The sequence below is a fragment of the Hippocampus bargibanti genome, linkage group LG11 (assembly GCF_051943395.1).
Source record: "Hippocampus bargibanti isolate YZ-2025 linkage group LG11, ASM5194339v1, whole genome shotgun sequence".
Lineage (NCBI taxonomy): Eukaryota > Metazoa > Chordata > Actinopteri > Syngnathiformes > Syngnathidae > Hippocampus > Hippocampus bargibanti.
In genome coordinates, this window is record NC_142744.1 from 5,887,734 (window position 1) to 5,905,032 (window position 17,299).

At 42.1% G+C, this 17,299-nt stretch overlaps 1 protein-coding gene and 1 long non-coding RNA gene across 2 annotated transcripts; both read left to right on the forward strand.

Annotated features, from left to right (window-relative positions):
• Nucleotides 1–207: 207 nt before the first annotated feature.
• On the forward strand, nucleotides 208–5,240 carry LOC148891281 (transcription factor BTF3 homolog 4-like). The gene is made up of 6 exons (XM_089007946.1): nucleotides 208–325; nucleotides 701–763; nucleotides 3,065–3,178; nucleotides 3,264–3,465; nucleotides 4,718–4,777; nucleotides 4,874–5,240. Exons 2-6 carry the CDS (start codon nucleotides 710–712, stop codon nucleotides 4,918–4,920), a joined length of 477 nt encoding a protein of 158 aa, XP_088864072.1. The 5' UTR covers nucleotides 208–325; nucleotides 701–709; the 3' UTR covers nucleotides 4,921–5,240.
• A 952-nt stretch (nucleotides 5,241–6,192) lies between these two features.
• LOC148891282 (uncharacterized) lies at nucleotides 6,193–17,034 on the forward strand. Its single transcript, XR_016116390.1, has 3 exons — nucleotides 6,193–6,797; nucleotides 16,709–16,806; nucleotides 16,918–17,034. It is a non-coding gene; the product is annotated as an uncharacterized LOC148891282 (long non-coding RNA).
• Nucleotides 17,035–17,299: the final 265 nt, after the last annotated feature.

The window sequence follows — 17,299 nt, forward strand, 5'->3', positions numbered from 1 at the left end:
ACAACAAAATGGTGTTGGACACCAGAAGTGAAAACAAATTATACTTTTATGACGCACGAATCAACAAAAACGACAAGATTTCGGATTTGTACACTTTTGTTCACATTTTTAAAATAATATTAAATCATACAGCTGTTATATGTGCATGTTTCCCATGTATTAATGGCAGTTTTAAACGTTGTTAACACTTATTTCTAAATCGTAAGCGGAAGTGTGTTGCCACCTCGTTATCTTTAACAATTAGCATTGCATTCTGTTAGCCCCGCAAGTAGCAGCTGTAACGCCCGTCGAGGATAAGCTCCAAGTGTTTCATCTTCTTTCCAAGGTAACCCGTCAAATTGTTTGATTTTCAAATCGAACGGTCGTCGTTGTGGAGTTTTAATAACCCCAAAAAAATCGAGCTTTTACGGTGGGAGGTTCACATATTTCATACTTAGCTTTGCGCTATGCTATTATTAGCTGCTGTAGTCCCCGAACAATGTACTACATGTAACACATTACTTAATAATGTCGTCATTAAAAGCTAGCCTCATAAAGTGTCAATTTAACCAAAGTTTTAAAGGGATCGATTGTGCAACATTTCTTTTGTAGCGTTTGAAGGCTATTCTTCAACAACACGTTGAGTCATAAACGAGACAATGTCCATTTTGTATTCTCAGGAAGGTGTGTAAAGGTCTATGCTCGTTTTTTTTCCTTGCAGAAAACTACGATGAATCAAGAGAAGCTGGCCAAACTCCAGGCGCAGGTTCGGATAGGTGGAAAGGTATGTTCACTTCTAATTCATTTCGTGGTTGTTGTGTAGTTTGGGTGTCGGCTTTAATGAAACGTAACATTGTTGTTTTAGAGTCGGTGTCGCAATTTTGCACACATTTCTGTTCCTGTAATTTGTGTTTGGCGTCCTTTAGAATTGGTAACATTGCCGTTTTGTTTTAGATTTGCAGATGGCCCTGCAATAAATTCTATGATATATGCGTAGCCCACGAGACGCGTGTTTCCCACCTCTGCTTTTGAAACAACTGACATCAGCGTTCTCTTTCGGGAGTGAGGGGGATAGGGCGTGAGAGTTCGGGGCCTCCAGCTGTTGGCCTCATTTCCACCCCTTGGCTGTTTGCTTTAGGCCTTCAGAAGCACATGGCTTGAAGTTTGGACATACAAGTCGGATTTATAACACAATCTTATTAGCATGACAGTTATGATTGGACTTTTCACGTTGTGCCGATTTGAATTTATGGAAAGCATTGCAAACATGGACTTTTGGAATCTTTGTAATGTGTAATTTAAATCTAGATCATGTAAAGTAGCAGTGTGTAAATAATACACTGATGGATTAAGATACGCTGACACTGCCCAAAGTGGGATATGGAGCGTATATGAGTGAGTATATGCTATTTGAAGAAGTTTGGTACGAAGAGCAGTTGTGAATAATATCGCCAATAGCGCACAGATTCCAAACAAAAATCTGTCATAAGCAGCACTCCAGCATATTATTAATAATTATTCAAAATACAGAAGAATTACATCCTTCAAGTTGTTTTCTGTCATTACCGCTTTATTTTTTCCTATTGAAACAAATAATTACATATTGGGAATTTAAAAACACTGAGAACTCCAAAAGCTTAATGCCTTTATACATTACAAAACCCACGCTACCTAAAACAGCATGAATGTGGCAGTAGTTATAACCTCCTGAACCAATATCTATTTGACCACGTATATCACAGCAACAGAAGTTGACAAATTTAAAGCCATGTATTCTTGAATTTCACACTTTTGTAATCCTCCACAATGCCAGTAGATGGTGCCTTATAATAGTAAGTCATTGCTGTCTTAAGTATTGCTAAAGGTATATTAATACAGTAAAGTCTCGTTATATCGATAGTCCCGGTTTTATCGATACTATTTCTATGCACGCACGGAGAAAATTACATGCAAACAGGGTCGGATATATCGATAGTCCCGGTTATATCGATATTTTTTCGGACTCCCTTGAATATCGATATAACGAGACTTTACTGTATTTTGACTCAGAGGCTAAAATCTTGGAATGTTAAGGCAGATCTTGGTTCGGTCTAGGTTGTTAGTATCTAAGTCTTTGTCGTGCGCGCAAGAATTTGCCATTCAAAGTATTGAGGTTTCCTCCCACATTCCAAAAACATGCATGGCAGGTTAACCAAACACTCTAAATTGTGTAAGTGTGAGCGCAATATTTTTTCTCTCTTCCCTCCTACTGCCTGAAGACGGCTGGGATAGGCTCCAGCACTCTCCGCGAGCGACACCTGTGAGGATAAAGTGGATCTATTTGCTATCTATTTGTTATCTATTGGCTAACTAGCTGGTTTGCTAGCTATCTATTAGCTATATAGGTCACAAGTTAGACAGCTGTCGAACTTGTGACCTTCAGAGTTTTGAAAGTTGCTTATAAATGTATTATTATTATTATTATTATTATTACTATTATTGTTATTGTTGTTGTTAGCTTTCTATTTATTTGTATCTGGCTATCTATCTGGCTAGCTGGCTATCTAAGTATCTGGCTGGCTACCTACCTATCACTTTATTTGCTATATTAGCTATTTAGCTGGCTCGCTGACTAGCTAGCTATCTATTATCTATCTAGCTGGCTCGCTAGCTAGCTATTAGCTATCTGTTAGCTATCTAGTTAGCTTTCTATCTATTTCAGTTATTCCAGGTTGAGTGAACGCTGGCGCGTGTGGCTGCCACTGCTCACCCACAGAAAAATTGATCCTGTGACTGTAAAGTGACCTTGAGAGTTTTGAAAGGCTCTTATAAATGAAATGTATTGTTATTATTATTATTATTAATATTTGAGTTACTTCCGCATTGAGTGAATGCTGCAGCGTGTGGCCTAAAATGACCTTGAAAGTGTTGAAAGGCGCTTATGAATTAAAAATTTATCATCATCATCATCAGAAATTTTTAAAACAAGTTTCACCATCTAGAAATAGCTTACAATCGGGCTTTTTGCTGACTTTGTTCTGAAGTTGGGGTGGAGAAATACTCAGATTTGTATTGATTGGTCGGTGCATGACTTCACTTTCGGCAGGGAACGGCTCGCAGAAAGAAAAAGGTGGTCCACAAAACGGCAACGGCTGATGACAAAAAGCTCCAAGGCTCTTTGAAGAAGCTCTCTGTTAACAACATCGCCGGCATTGAAGAGGTGATTTATACCCTATTACCTGACCTATGACCTATTATCCGTTGCCGTACGTATCTAATTGTGCCATGACAATGGTGTCCCACAGGTGAACATGATAAAAGATGACGGCACGGTGATACACTTCAACAACCCCAAGGTGCAGGCGTCCCTGTCGGCTAACACGTTCGCCATCACGGGCCACGCCGAGACCAAGCAGCTGACCGAAATGCTGCCCGGGATCCTGAGCCAGCTGGGCGCCGACAGCCTCAGCAGCCTGCGAAAGCTGGCTGAGCAGTTCCCGCGGCAAAGTATGTAGAAATAAACGTGTACTTGTGCGTCAGAGATTTTGGGTCGGACACTGTGAAGGAAGGCTCGAACACAGAAAGATTGTCTTTTACTGCCGGCAGGGGACGCAGCCTTTCATGACCGATGCCCAACTTCTGCAGCCCTCTGCCAATCTATTTATTAAGAGTATTTCTGAAAAAAAAATGCAAATTTCCCCATTGTGGGACGAAAAAAGGTATTCTGATTCTGATATATGCAAATTTAAAGGACAACCGACGTCCCCGGTCAAGTTGTGTCCATAATTTGTAAAATGGCTTCAAATGACTTCTACTGAGCGTGTTTTACAAAGATTCCACCGCATATAGCTATATTTTACGTTTTAAGACTCGCGCTGAACATTCAGGAAGTCTTGTTTTTGAGTTGGTGACGAGTCCTCACGTCACTGAAGGAACGCCCCTGACCGAGAAAGGACATAACTGTCGCAGTCCTTTAATTACCTCAATGCATTTTGCTGTACTTTGTTTGGTCTGAAAACATCGTGTTGATGGCGAAATTAGAAGGAAAACATAAAAAATGTGATGGTGAATCGTTGTGTTGCACCAAGACAACTATTTGATACTAGTTGACACAAATTCCCAGCCGACAAATCAGCCAATTTCCAAAAGAGCTTGGGCGCCATCCTGTGCATTTTCTGGGAGCTACATCGGAGTCCAGACGCCTCAAAATGAGACGGAAGGACTTCTTTAATCGATTGCAAACATGTATGCTTTCCTCTTCAGAACTATTTGAATCATATTCATAACTGGATGAGTAACAAGAAAGCATCTTCTCCGAATCTGAAGCCATTGTTTTGATTCTCGAGCAAGGCAAGACGTCTTGGTGGACACCACGAACAAGGGGGCGGGACCTTCTGGAACTGGCCACTTTCGGGTTCAATTTGAAGTAGTTTTTAGACACTTTAAATCATTTTTATCAGTGTTTTGCATTGGACAAAAAATATCATACTGCATGTTTTGGGTATTTTAGATGCTATAAAATGTTTTTTTCTGATGTCAGTTGGGAAACAAAGGTTATGGGAACCTGTAAATGTATAAAGAAGAATTTTTAAGTTGATTCTATATTTGACCGGGAGCCTGTTGATATTTGAAAAAAAATATGTATTTTTTTTTTCCCCACAGCCTTACTTACTACGCCTGGTTGGTCAAACAAAATAAGAGCCACGATTTCTTTGAAAGAATCCACTCATTGATGTGTGATATTTGTTCTCCATTGCAGCGATGGACATGAAAGCCGTGAAGGAGGAAATCGCAGAGGAGGACGATGACGCCGTTCCGGGTAAGACTTCTGTCCCCGGAGACTCTTGACTGTATCATTTAATTGCTCTCGATCAAGAACGTTTTTTTTTTACCTTTTTCCTGTGTTGTCTGGCAGATCTCGTGGAAAACTTTGATGAAGCCTCAAAGAACGAAGCCAACTGATCCTTCGCTCGCCGCCAACCGTTTTCTTTTTTTTTTAATCTGTCGCACGCTCGCTCAGAGGATTTCCTCGTGTGGGGAGACGGTTGTTCAAGGTGCAGTGCATCCTCATCATCACGGTAAAAACAAACAGGAAAATTTCTTGTCATAACACCTTTTGATTGTGGACGCCTCAGTCAGCACCCAAGGGACTCACAAACGGCTTTAAATCAGCGCTTTCTATGTGGCTCATATTTAAGAGATGCTTTATGAAAGGGTGACAATAAAGAATCCATTTTACATATAGTGGCCGGAAATGATTTAATAAAACTTTTTTTTTTCAATGTTGCTGTTTTCTGCTTTATTTCCCAAGTGGGAAACGGCTAACTAAATTAGTTGGCCGTTTCCTCCAAACTCATGTTTTATTGATCTTCTTCATCTTCAATTGTGAAATGAGGTTGACCTTTTATTTTATAATACCACTAGCGAAGCCATTATTGCAGGAATTTTCTATTACAATTTAGCAATGTCATATACAGTATTTAAAGGACAACTGACACAATTTTTTTGTTTCCTAACTGACATCAGAACAACATTTTATAGCATCTAAAATACCCCAAACATGCAGGCTGATATTTGAGTCAAATGCAAAACACCAATAAAAATGAGTTAATGTGTCCCAAAACTACTTAAAAATGACCTCGGAGATGGCGAGTTTCTTAGAAGGTCCCGCCCCCTTGTTCGTGATGTCACGCCAGGACATCTTGCCTTGCTCTAGAATCAAAAGAATGGCTTCAGATTCAGAGTTTTCTTCAGATTCATGTTTTCTTGTTACTCATGCAGTTATGAATATGATCCAAATAGTTCTGAAGAGGAAAGCATAAATGTTTGCGTTCTAACAACAAAATTGCAACCAACTGTTTTTGTCCTCCATTCCCCGCCCCCAGTCTTCGGTTAAAGCCACGTGATTGGTCAAGAACACAGCAGTGGGGGGGGGGGGGTTAACATGAAAGAGACAGGCAGACAACAGTGAGAGAGTTTCAACTTTGATAGTTCAAAGGCAGAGTGTTGACTGCAGGGTTTAAAAATATCCCATCAATCAGGCTTCACAAATAACCCGCACAATTATCACAGAAAAAGCACCTACAAGGGATCATTCCTCAAGATGGTGAAAGAAGAAGGTTACGTTCCTCATCAAGTGTTTGATGCTGATAAAACCTGCCACTCCATTCCATCAAGCCATCAATGACCATCACAAAGGTAAATAAAATGACTATTATACAGTGCAGTTTAATTCTTTAAGTGTACCATAGCACATTTATTATACATAAAATAAGGTATATTTTGTTTAGTATTAAGGCATAGAAAATTTTGTTTTATGGGGACCTGGGAACGGATTGTTCTCATTTTAATGGTTTCCTATGGGAAATTAATTTTTGGGATACACACTTTTCGTAAATTCGTAAACCAAGGTAAATCGGGAGAATTTCGTACTCGTGACTCTGGTGCGTGTTAAAAAAAATCTAAATTAGAAATAAATAAAACACCAAATGCTTTCATTGTTTATACATTCAATTAGTATAAAATGTATTTTGTTTTTTTACACTTTCTTTTGTTTATCATGACAAATTATTGTGAGTACAGTATTGTTGCGGCTCTGCCTGCCGGTTGTGGCCTGTGGATGCTCGACTCGGCTGGGTTCTCCGTGGACAGACACACTTGCCTCATGCCGCCCTCTCCCCTCCCCTCCCCCGGTAGCCGCAGCAGTCTGACGCCAGGAGGACACCATCGGCGTAAAAGTAGCCCGGGAAGGCGATTAGTTCCGACCGACAACGACGAAAGCGTTCGTCTCCTTCTCCTGCACTGCGGGGCTGCCTGTAGAGATGAGGATTCTCTTGGCGGTGAGCGAGCGTGTTCCCTCCATTTGTTCTTGTGGAATGTTTTTTTTACGCTACGTTGCACCGACCTTGCCCCGCCATTGCAGCGGCGCCGACGGGCGCTGGAGTCCGAGTGGGTAGCGGCGGTGTCGCGGTGCTTTGGCTAGCTTATTAGCATTTACGCACGAGACCAAGCTTACTTAAAATATACACGGAATTTACACTAAAAGACACGGAAGAACATTAGTTTGGGTTATATTTTTGTTTAAAATACATAGTTGCACTATTTTCTTGTTTCGCTCCGGGGGACGTGCATCGACTCGGTGGACGTCCGTCCGAGCGGCGAATTGACGCGGTCACTCGGCGTTTTTCGGATTTGTTGCCCGCAAGAGCCGTAGAAGCTAAAAATAAACGTTTAATTTCGCGTCTTTTTTTGACGCAGCCTGCCTAGTAAATCCGCGAGGCGATACTCCTTCGCCATGTTTTGGCACACAAAAACAAGACCACTGGACAAGTTCATTCGTGGACAGGCGTCCAAACGCAGCTAGCACATCAAGCTAATTCAGCGAGTTAAAATTAAGAAAGCTTCGAAAACTGTTTTTTTTTTGTCTGACTTAGTTTTAAAACCACACTACTCTTTTGTTGTTCGTTCATTTGTAGTATTTACAACCTGTCTTTAGCCCCAAGGGGCTTTTTGTTGGGTAATCCAAGTTAAGTACAGTACAGGACTGTTTTTACCATAAGCCCCCTCAATAATACCTGGAAGACCCTGCAAACAACCCTTTAGTTTTTTCCCCCACTGACATGGAAGTTGACCTGACAATTTGCCATCTTCAAATGCAGTATCGGAAACCTTTTTTCACCTGTTTAATTCCAGAATCAGAACAATAAAAAATCGCTCACAAGTATCACATTGTACGTTCCTCTCGAAACTCAGCAAAGAGACATTTGAAGAAACTGAAGCATTTTCCACACCACCAGAAAAGTTTATATTACGCGTTTTTCCCCCTTTCCCTTTCTTTATCAATGTCACAGACATGGAAGTTAACCGAGCAATGTTCCAATTTAAGCAGATTCGCAAATAGGGCTGTCGTTGTGGCTTACTTTTGCGAAGTTCACCCAGCTCAGGGTTCGAATCAACTGTCACTATGTCTCCGGATGAGGAGTATAACCGGCTGATCTAAAATCCCCATCCGCTTCCGCTGCTCCTGTTTAATAAGTTTAACCCTCCACGATAAACCTATGCCGCTTGAACAGTTTTTGTGGTATTGTCTTTATTTCCCACCATCTTTAGCTCACATCTTGTGAACTTCCTCTTTTTTCATCATCTGATCATGAAGAGTGAAAATTCCAATCGGCTGGTCCTGATGATTCAAATTTCCATATTTATATCGGAAGAGTGGAGGAGAAGGGCATTGATTAAGCTTCCAGGTATTATTGAGGGATTCCTCGGTTTGAGTGTTTGTGCCTCACCGGCCCATGAAGCTCTCCGCATTCTACTGTGTAGATGACTTTTCCCATCTTGAAGATACTCATCTCGTTCCCTTAAAGGACAACCGACGTCTCCGGACAAGTTGTGTCCGTAATTTGTAAAATGGCTTCAAATGACTTCTACTGAGCGTATTTTACAAAGATTCCACCGCATATAGCTACATTTTACCTTTTAAGACTCGCGCTGAATATTCCGGAAGTCTTGTTTTTGAGTTGGTGACGAGTCCTCACCCTACGTCACTGAAGGAACGCCCCTGACCGAAAAAAGGACACATTGTAGCAGTCCTTCCATCACGTCAATGCATTTTGCTGTACTTGTTTGGTCTGAAAATGTCATGTTGCACCAAAAAGAGGCAGAAGAGGGCGACAAAGCTCCATGTAAGGAATTTATCAGCCTGTGGAAACGGGCTGATTAATTCCTCACACGGAGCTTGGTCACCATTTTCTGCCTCTTTTTTTGTGATACGTTCCCCCCCAATGTTGCCTCAAAATGGCACGGAATAAATTTTTAGTCGATTGCAAACATGTATGCTTTCCTCTTCAGAACTATTTGAATCATATTCATTACTGGATGTGTAACAAGAAAGCATCTTCTCCGAATCTGAAGCCATTGTTTTGATTCTCGAGCAAGGCAAGACGTCTTGGTGTGACGTCACGAACTGGGGGCGGGACTTTCTGAAAATGCCCAATTCGCAGCTCAATTTTTTGCAGATTTTGGACACTTTAAGTCATTTTTATTGGTGTTTTGCATTTGACTAAAAATATCATACTGCGTGTTTTGGGTATTTTAGATGCTATAAAACGTTTTTCTGATGTCAGTTAGGAAACAAAAAAGTGATGTCGGTTGTCCTTTAAATCAGTCCATAAGACTTTCTATAGTTTCAGCAAGGCTTCAAGCTTCCTCAACAATTTGACTAAATCCAAAAATAAATATTGCGTATTGTTTGAAGTACGACTGTCTGACTTTTCACGGTTAGCCATCATATCGTAATGGCGTGATTAATACTTGCAGTCAAGGCGGAGGAAACAATGATGTAATCATATGTTGGGCGGCGGTGGCGCGTTTAGAAAGTGATGTCACTCCATTCTTCGAGACAGGAAATGGTCACTGTAATTTTGCCAGGATGTGCATGGTTCAATTGGCTTGGGCCGAGACGTGAAAAGTGGTCTATTCTTTTTTTATTTGAGAGTACATAAAACAAAAAGCAGAAGTGTTTCTCGAAAGTCGTCACAGGGAAGTTTTGTTGTCATGACTCCTCAACATATAGAACTGCGTTGTTACATAATCGACCAAGCAGAAATGACCAATTACATGGCTACTGTCCCATTTACTAAACATTGTATTATTCCATAATGATAATAATAATAATAATAATAATAATAATAATAATACATTTCATTTCTACATCATTTTTTTACAAAATAAGATGAACGCATACAACTATTTAATGAATGATATATATATTTATGTACACTGATACCTCAGCTTACGAACTTAATTGGTTCCCAGAAAGTGTGTGTAAGGCGAAAAGTTCATCTGCCAAACATTTATTTCTCACAAGAAATCATTAAAAATGAGAATAATCAGTTTCCAGCTCCCCATAAAACATAACTTTCTACTAAATAAGCCTTAAAACTACACAAAATATACCTTATTTTATGTTTAATAAATGTGCTATTGTATTGTAATTAAAGAAATGAACTGTACTGTATAATACAGTCATTTTATTTACCTTTGTGATGGTCGTTGATGTAGTGTCCTCTTGATGATATCCGAGTGAAATTGTGCTTTTTCTGCGATAATACCCTCACTCACACTGTCCCCTGCTAGCTGCTTTTTGTTCATCCAAATCAACAGAAAATGTTCAACCTCTTCTATTGCCTGAGACCGTTAGACAACACAGAAACACCCTTAGCCACATGTAGCAATGGTCCATTTAGCATACTGCTACTGGGATGCTAAGTCACACAAACGCACAACTCGTTTGTGTTTTTTTGATAATCTCCTTCTGCTCTACTGTAATTTTCTTTTGTGTCCTCTTCGGCTTAATACTAGGTGGGGTCTTTTTTGGTCCCATAATAGCAAAAGTACTCCACACGATAACAAACCATGTCTGCACTCAAACAGAGGAGGTGTGGAAAACTAGTCCGCCAACCACCGTGGCGCTGTTCGACAGTGTGGTTTTGTGTTCATCCGCCGAAAACATTCCACAAGCCACCGTGGCACTGTGTGGTTTGGTTCGTTTGCCGAAAACTAGTTCGGATGCTAAGATTCTTGCGAATATGTTCGGAAGGCGAAAAGTTCGTAAGATAAAGCGTTCGTAAGCCGAGGTATCACTGTATTTGTTTAAAAATAATAATTTATGTATTCTTTCGCACCTGCCCCCCCAAAAAAATATCTGCACACGCCCATTCACCACCATTCATTCCATGCAGGAAATCTGAGCGAGGGAATTCTGCAATGCGGGGACCAGAGTGTGAAATTTAACACCTCACACTTACTTCTCCTTCACCATTTGGTTTTGTTCGACAACTTGTTTATACCTCACATCAAACACTAGCCATCAAGTCATTTTATTATCTGCACACATCGTTGTGACAATGTCACATGTCCCCCCACCTTTTTGTGAAAGGTCTTCATTTACGGCTGTGGTGAAACAATTATGTGGTGCCTCTTTGTATATGAACATCGTGTCAGTGTTTTAGTGAGAAAAGTAGTCATGCTGTCTGAAAGTGTTGTGTCGTACATAACGTGGATGTATGCTTGTTCTGTTGACGTTTTTTTTAATTTTTTTGTCAGAAAACGATTCGCGAGAGAAGTAGTAGTGCACTCTATCTTGTCACTTTAGAAGGACCGCTGCTACTTGAAATGAATGTCAACAACATCCATATGTCAGATGTGCTTTAATGTCTAAAAATAAAAGTGTGCATTATTCAGCAGCTCTCCGGGCAAATTAAATCTTAATCTGTGTATGTTGTGTGTGTGTGTGTGTGTGTGTGTGTGTGTGTGTGTGTGTGCGTGTGTGTGTGTGCGTGTGTGTGTGTGTGTGTGTGTGTGTGTGTGTGTGTGTTTTCCTCTTTCTCCTCTTTTCCAGCATGGAAAATCTTCACTCAGGTGTCAGTGTTCCAAAAACTCAGCACAATTATAATGTATTTATTATTATTTTTCTAGATGATATACAGTGATACTGTGGTTTACGGACTTAATTGGTTCCCAGACAGAGTGTGTAAGGCGAAAAGTGTGTATCCCAAAAATTCATTTCCCATAGGAAACCATTAAAATGAGAATAATCCGTTCCCAGGTCCCAAAAACTATAATTTTCTACTTTCTAATTTTTCTAATTAATTCTAAAGCCTTAAAACTACAGGAAATATACCTTATTTTATGTATAATAAATGTGCTATGGTATTATAATTAAAAAATAAACTGTACTGTTCTAGATTATATTTGGAAAACCTTTATCGTTCATTAAAGATATGCCTTATAGTCTGGTGCGCTTTATACAGTAAAGTCTCGTTATATCGATATCGGATATATTGATAGTCCCGGTTATATCGATACTATTTCTATGCACGCGCGGAGAAAATTACATGCAAACAGGGTCGGATATATCGATAGTCCCGGTTATATCGATATTTTTTCGGACTCCCTTGAATATCGTTATAACGAGACTTTACTGTATATGGAAAACGTTTGAAAATAACCATTCATTGGCGGTACGCCTTATACTCCGGTGCGCCTTATACACCGGAAAATGCGGTATGTACATTACGTAATTAATAATGAGTAAATTATATAATATTTCTGACCTGTTGTCTTTTTTAAGTGCATTTGACAATGTAATTTTCTTTTAAAAGGGTTTCCATGCCATCACTCATACCCGTTATGTATGTTTGATATATGACATTCACCCGCGCGTGCATGTTTGTGGCGCAGTGTGCATGATAACGTGTACGCACCGCACCGCATCTTTAACCGAGCGAAAAAACGAGCCGACTCCGCTCATTTTGCTGGCTAATCCCGTTCAAGCTCATGTCGCATGCGCGGTCGACCGAGCAGAAAACGCGCGGGGGGAGCCGCTCGCCGATGAAAAGCGTTTAGAAAATGTGTTCCTGGAAGCTTTGACATGAGATGAAAAGCTATGACATTTTTGAGGAGGAAATTCAACAATACAGTGATACATCAGCTCACGAACATAATTGGCTCCCAGAAAGTGTGTCGAAGGCGAAATGTTCATCTTCTGAACATTTATTTCCCATAAGAAACCAATTAAAATGAGAATCATCTGTTCCCAGGTCTCCATAAAACATAATTTTCTACAAAATAAGCCATCAAACTACACAAAAATATACAGTAAAGTCTCGTTATATCGATATTCAAGGGTGTCCGAAAAAATATCGATATAACCGGGACTATCGATATATCAGACCCTGTTTGCATGTAATTTTCTCCGTGCGTGCATAGAAATAGTATCGATATAACCGGGACTATCGATATATCCGATATCGATATAACGAGACTTTACTGTACATTATTTTATGTAAAGTAAATGTGCTATTGTATTGTAATTAAAGAAATAAACTGTACTGTATAATAAAGTCATTTTATTTACCTTTGTGATGGCAGTTGATAGCTTGATGGAATGACTGCGAGGACGAGGGAGGGATGGGGTTACTGTTTGGAAGGAGAGTCACCTTCCGAGTGAAGTTGCCGTGCTTTCTCGCCGATAATTCCCTCACTCACACTGTCCCCTGCTAGCTGCTTTTCATTAATCCAAATCAATAGAAGTTTTTCAACCTCTTCTATTTCCTGAGACCCTTGCTTAGACAACACAGAAACACCCTTAGCCACTGTACGCCGCCACCTTCCTGGATGGACTTATGGAAGAGGAGCGTAGCTGCCATCAGGAACAGGTTGAATATAGCAGGGGCCAGTACACAGCCCTGCTTCACCCCGACTTCCACAGGGAACGGGGAAGATTGCTGGCCACCAACAAGTACAGTTGCTTGCATGCCGCTGTGGAACTGTTTTAGGATGCCGAGAAATTTGGAGGGGACGCCAAATTTCTGCAGTATGGTCCAGAGAATGTCACGGTTAACTGTGTCAAATGCCTTTGTAAGGTCAATGAAGGTGATATAGAGGTCCTTATTTTGTTCCTTGCATTTCTCCTGAACTTGGCGAGCAGCGAAGATCATGTCCAGAGTGCTTCGATCCTTCCTGAAGCCGCATTGTGTCTCTGGGAGGATGTCTTCGGTAATGTGCGATGTAAGACGGAACAGCATTACTTTTGCAAGAATCTTGCCATCAACAGAAAGTAGGGAGATGCCACGGCTGTTGCCACAGACTGACTTGTCCCCCTTCCTTTTGTAAATGGTGACAATGTTGCTGTCTTTCCATTCCTGAGGAAGTGTCCCGTTTTGCCAGATGTTGCAGATGAGGTGGTAAAGCTTCCGTGTCAGGAGATAACCGCCGCTCTTGAAGACCTCAGCTGGAAGTCCATCAGGGCCAGGGCTTTTGTTGTTTTTAAGGCTCCGGATTGCAGAGAGGACCTCTGTGAACTGAGGAGGTTCATCAAGGGAGGGAACTGTTGGAAGCTCTGGGAGGGAGTCAAGGACAGATGTGTCTGAAGGGTTTACTTGGTTGAGCAGGGAGTCAAAGTGCTCTGCCCAGCGCTCAAGTATTAGCTGTTTGTCCTTCAGTAGTACAGAACCGTCTGCAGATTTAACTGGGACAATGTGTTGTCTTCGTGGGCCGTGCAGGGATTTTACAGCATCATAGAAGGCGTGTGTGTTGTTGTTGTCTGCATGGCTCTGGATTTCTTGGGCCTTGCTGAGCCACCACTTGTTCTCCATCATCCTCAGCTGTTTCTGTGTTTCACCACGGATGGCCTTGTAGTGAGAGAGGAGAAGTGGAGAATGAGGGTTGGAGAGAAGTGTGGTATGGGCTTTGCGCTTGGCTACCAGAAGCTCCTGTATGGCAGCTGAGCTGTTATCGAACCAGTCTTGATGACGTTTCTGAGTGAAGCCGATGGTCTCAGAGGCAGCTTGATGAATTGTTGTCCTCAATTTTTTCCACCTGCTTTCAACATCAAGGTCACCGTTACTGGTGTCGTTGTCCAGGCTGGCAAGTCCCTCTGCCAGCTTGTGGCGGTAGCTGGCTGCACATTCTGGGGACTCCAGGGCCCTGGTGTTAAGACGCCTTTGGGGCTGCTGTTTCTTATGAGGAGGTCGAATTCTCAGCTTGAGCCTGGACTTGATCAGTCGATGATCAGTCCAGCATTCAGCCCCACGCATGGCCCGCGTGATGCAGACATCATTTTGGTCTCGTTGCCTTGTGATGATGTAGTCCAGTAAGTGCCAATGTTTGGACCTGGGGTGCATCCATGATGTGATGTATTTCTTTTTCAGCTGAAAGATGGTGTTAGTTACAATCAACTGATGCTCAGAGCACAGAGTGAGGAGTCGGAGGCCATTGCTGTTTATTTTCCCCGTCCCGTGCCTTCCGATTACTTGTTTCCAGAGCCTGGCATCAGTACCTACTCGGGCATTGAAGTCACCCATCAGAACAAGTTTATCAGAGGCAGGGATTTTGGATATGGTAGCATCCAGGGACTCGTAGAAGGCATCTTTGGTGTTATCGTCAGCATCCAAGGTGGGAGCATAGGCGCTGATTAAAGTTGCGAAGCGACCTTTTACCAGGGGAATACGCCAGGTCATAAGCCGTTCACTGATGCCTTGGGGGGACTCGGGGATGTTACTGAGTAAGCTGCTTTTCACAGCAAAGCCAACTCCATGGAGTCTTCGCTCATTCTCTGGGAGACCCTTCCAGAAGAAGGTGTAACCTTCACCAACTTCTGTGAGTGAATCCTCGCCTGAGAACCGAGTCTCACTGAGTGCGCCAATATCGATGTTGTACCTCCTTAGCTCATGTGCGATGAGGGCAGTTCGTCTTCGAGGTCTCTCCATCCCGTCTCGAGCATCGAGGAGGGTGCGAACATTCCAGGAAGCCAGGTTCATAGTCATGGGTTTGATTATATTTCGTTTTCGACCGCAGAGGGGGGATGCCTTGGTGGCTGCGGTGGGCCACCCAGGTGTGGTGGAACAAGCAATGTTTAGGTCACCTTTTCTAGACCCTTCCCCTATAAGGGGTGAGCAGTGCGGACCCTGAATAGGGCTGCTCAGACGCACAGGATGCTGCCGAAGGATAATGTTGCTCCATCCCATCTTCGCAACGACCATCAATCCTGTACCGCCCCTGTGTAGGATTCAAGCTAGAAGCTTCCAGTCACATCCATGACCTGCCCCCGTCACTTTATCCTATCGCCAGTGGACTTATATGGTGGAAGCTGAAACCTGCGCTACTAGTGGATTTAGTGTGAGGGACGGGGCGCGCAATTCCTTCCCCCACATACTTGGCCGCACTCACTGTATTCCAGTGGCAAGAGTGAAGACTCGAGACGACCTTCAGGTGAGTGCGGTTGCAAGGGGCTGCCGGTGGTCCGATCTGTTGGACTCCGCCTACGCCTACCCCTGGGTGCGGATTTGGGATCACTCTTTGTCTGGCCTCTACCCTCCGACCTGTTCGGCTTGGGTGACCCTGCCAGGAGTACAAGACTCCAGTCTGGAGTCCTTAGCCACACACACACACACACACACACACACACACACACACACACACACACACACACACACACACACACACACACACACACACACACACACACACACACACACGCGCACACACACACACACACGCTGAATAGCTTCCTTGTTCTTAAGGATGGTAGCAATGGTAGACTTTGTCACACAAACTCACACCTCGTTCGTGTTTTTCGATGATCTCCTTCTTCTGCTCGACCGTAATTTTCTTTTGTGTCTTCTTCGGCTTAACACTAGCCTGTGGTGGGGTCTTTTTCGGTCTCATAATAGCAAATGTACTACACTTGATAACAAACCAAATCCACACTCAAAGAAAGGGGGTGACAAAAACTAGTCCGCCATCCACCGTGGCGCCGTGGGATTTGGTTCGTCCGCTGAAAACTAGTTCGTCAGTCGACACTATATGCTTGCGAATTTAATGTCCGTGAGGCGAAAAGTTCGTGAGCTGAAGCGTTCGTGTGCGGAGGTATCACTGTATCTGTAGTATTTTTGAAAATTGAAATACAGTAAAGTCTCGTTATATCGATATCGGTTATATCGATAGTACTGCTTATTACGATACTATTTCTATGAACGCAAGGAGAAAATTTACATGCCGCAGGATCGGATATATCGATAGTCCGGTTATATCGATATTTTTTCCGACTCCCGAGAATATCGATATAACGAGACTTTACTGTATTAGAAGTACATGTAAAATAATGGGGACAAATGAATGAATAAAAAATAATTCACAATATTAAATTTGTGTGTCTTACCATATTTTTTTTCTTCCCCCACACAAGGCACCGGCGCCTGCCGTAGCAACTCAAGTGTTTACTGAGGGGGGAAATGTACTCAGATCAATAACGGCTCTCAAATACTGAGAAGGACTTCTGTATAGGTCAGTCAATGCGAGTACACACAAACACGCACCCGCCATGTTTAATCATAATCGGTGACATGAATGATGGCGGTATATTTGTCATCGATTCCTATTACCCATTTCCTGAAGGTTCACGCTGGCCGCAGAGGAAAGAGGAGCAGTTTCCTGATCCATGGAGAATTACTTCCAGGCCGAGGCTTTCAACTTGGACAAGGTGCTGGATGAGTTTGAGCAGAACGAAGGTGAACGCAGTCAATAAATTGATCGGGTTTTGAAACAACAGTTGAGAATTTTCTGAGAGATTTCCTACTTGTTACATTTTGTTTGTTATTGTTTATGTGTGCATGTTTGTCAACATGTGGAGTATCATAAGTCATTAGAAAATAACAATACAACAATATAAAAAATATAGAAATGAAAATCTGTCATTTGCAATACAGACGCTCCCGAACATTCTTGCCGGTACAGTATGTCGAAAAATGTTCGGACAAAGATGCTGTGAGTTAGATTT

Bases quoted from the DNA above. Each gene is read 5' to 3' on its own strand.
- LOC148891281 (XM_089007946.1), top strand. From the start codon at position 710: ATGAATCAAGAGAAGCTGGCCAAACTCCAGGCGCAGGTTCGGATAGGT. The intron at 764-3,064 runs GTATGTTCACTT...CACTTTCGGCAG, and splicing joins AGGTTCGGATAGGTGGAAAG to GGAACGGCTCGCAGAAAGAA. The intron at 3,179-3,263 runs GTGATTTATACC...GGTGTCCCACAG, and splicing joins ACATCGCCGGCATTGAAGAG to GTGAACATGATAAAAGATGA.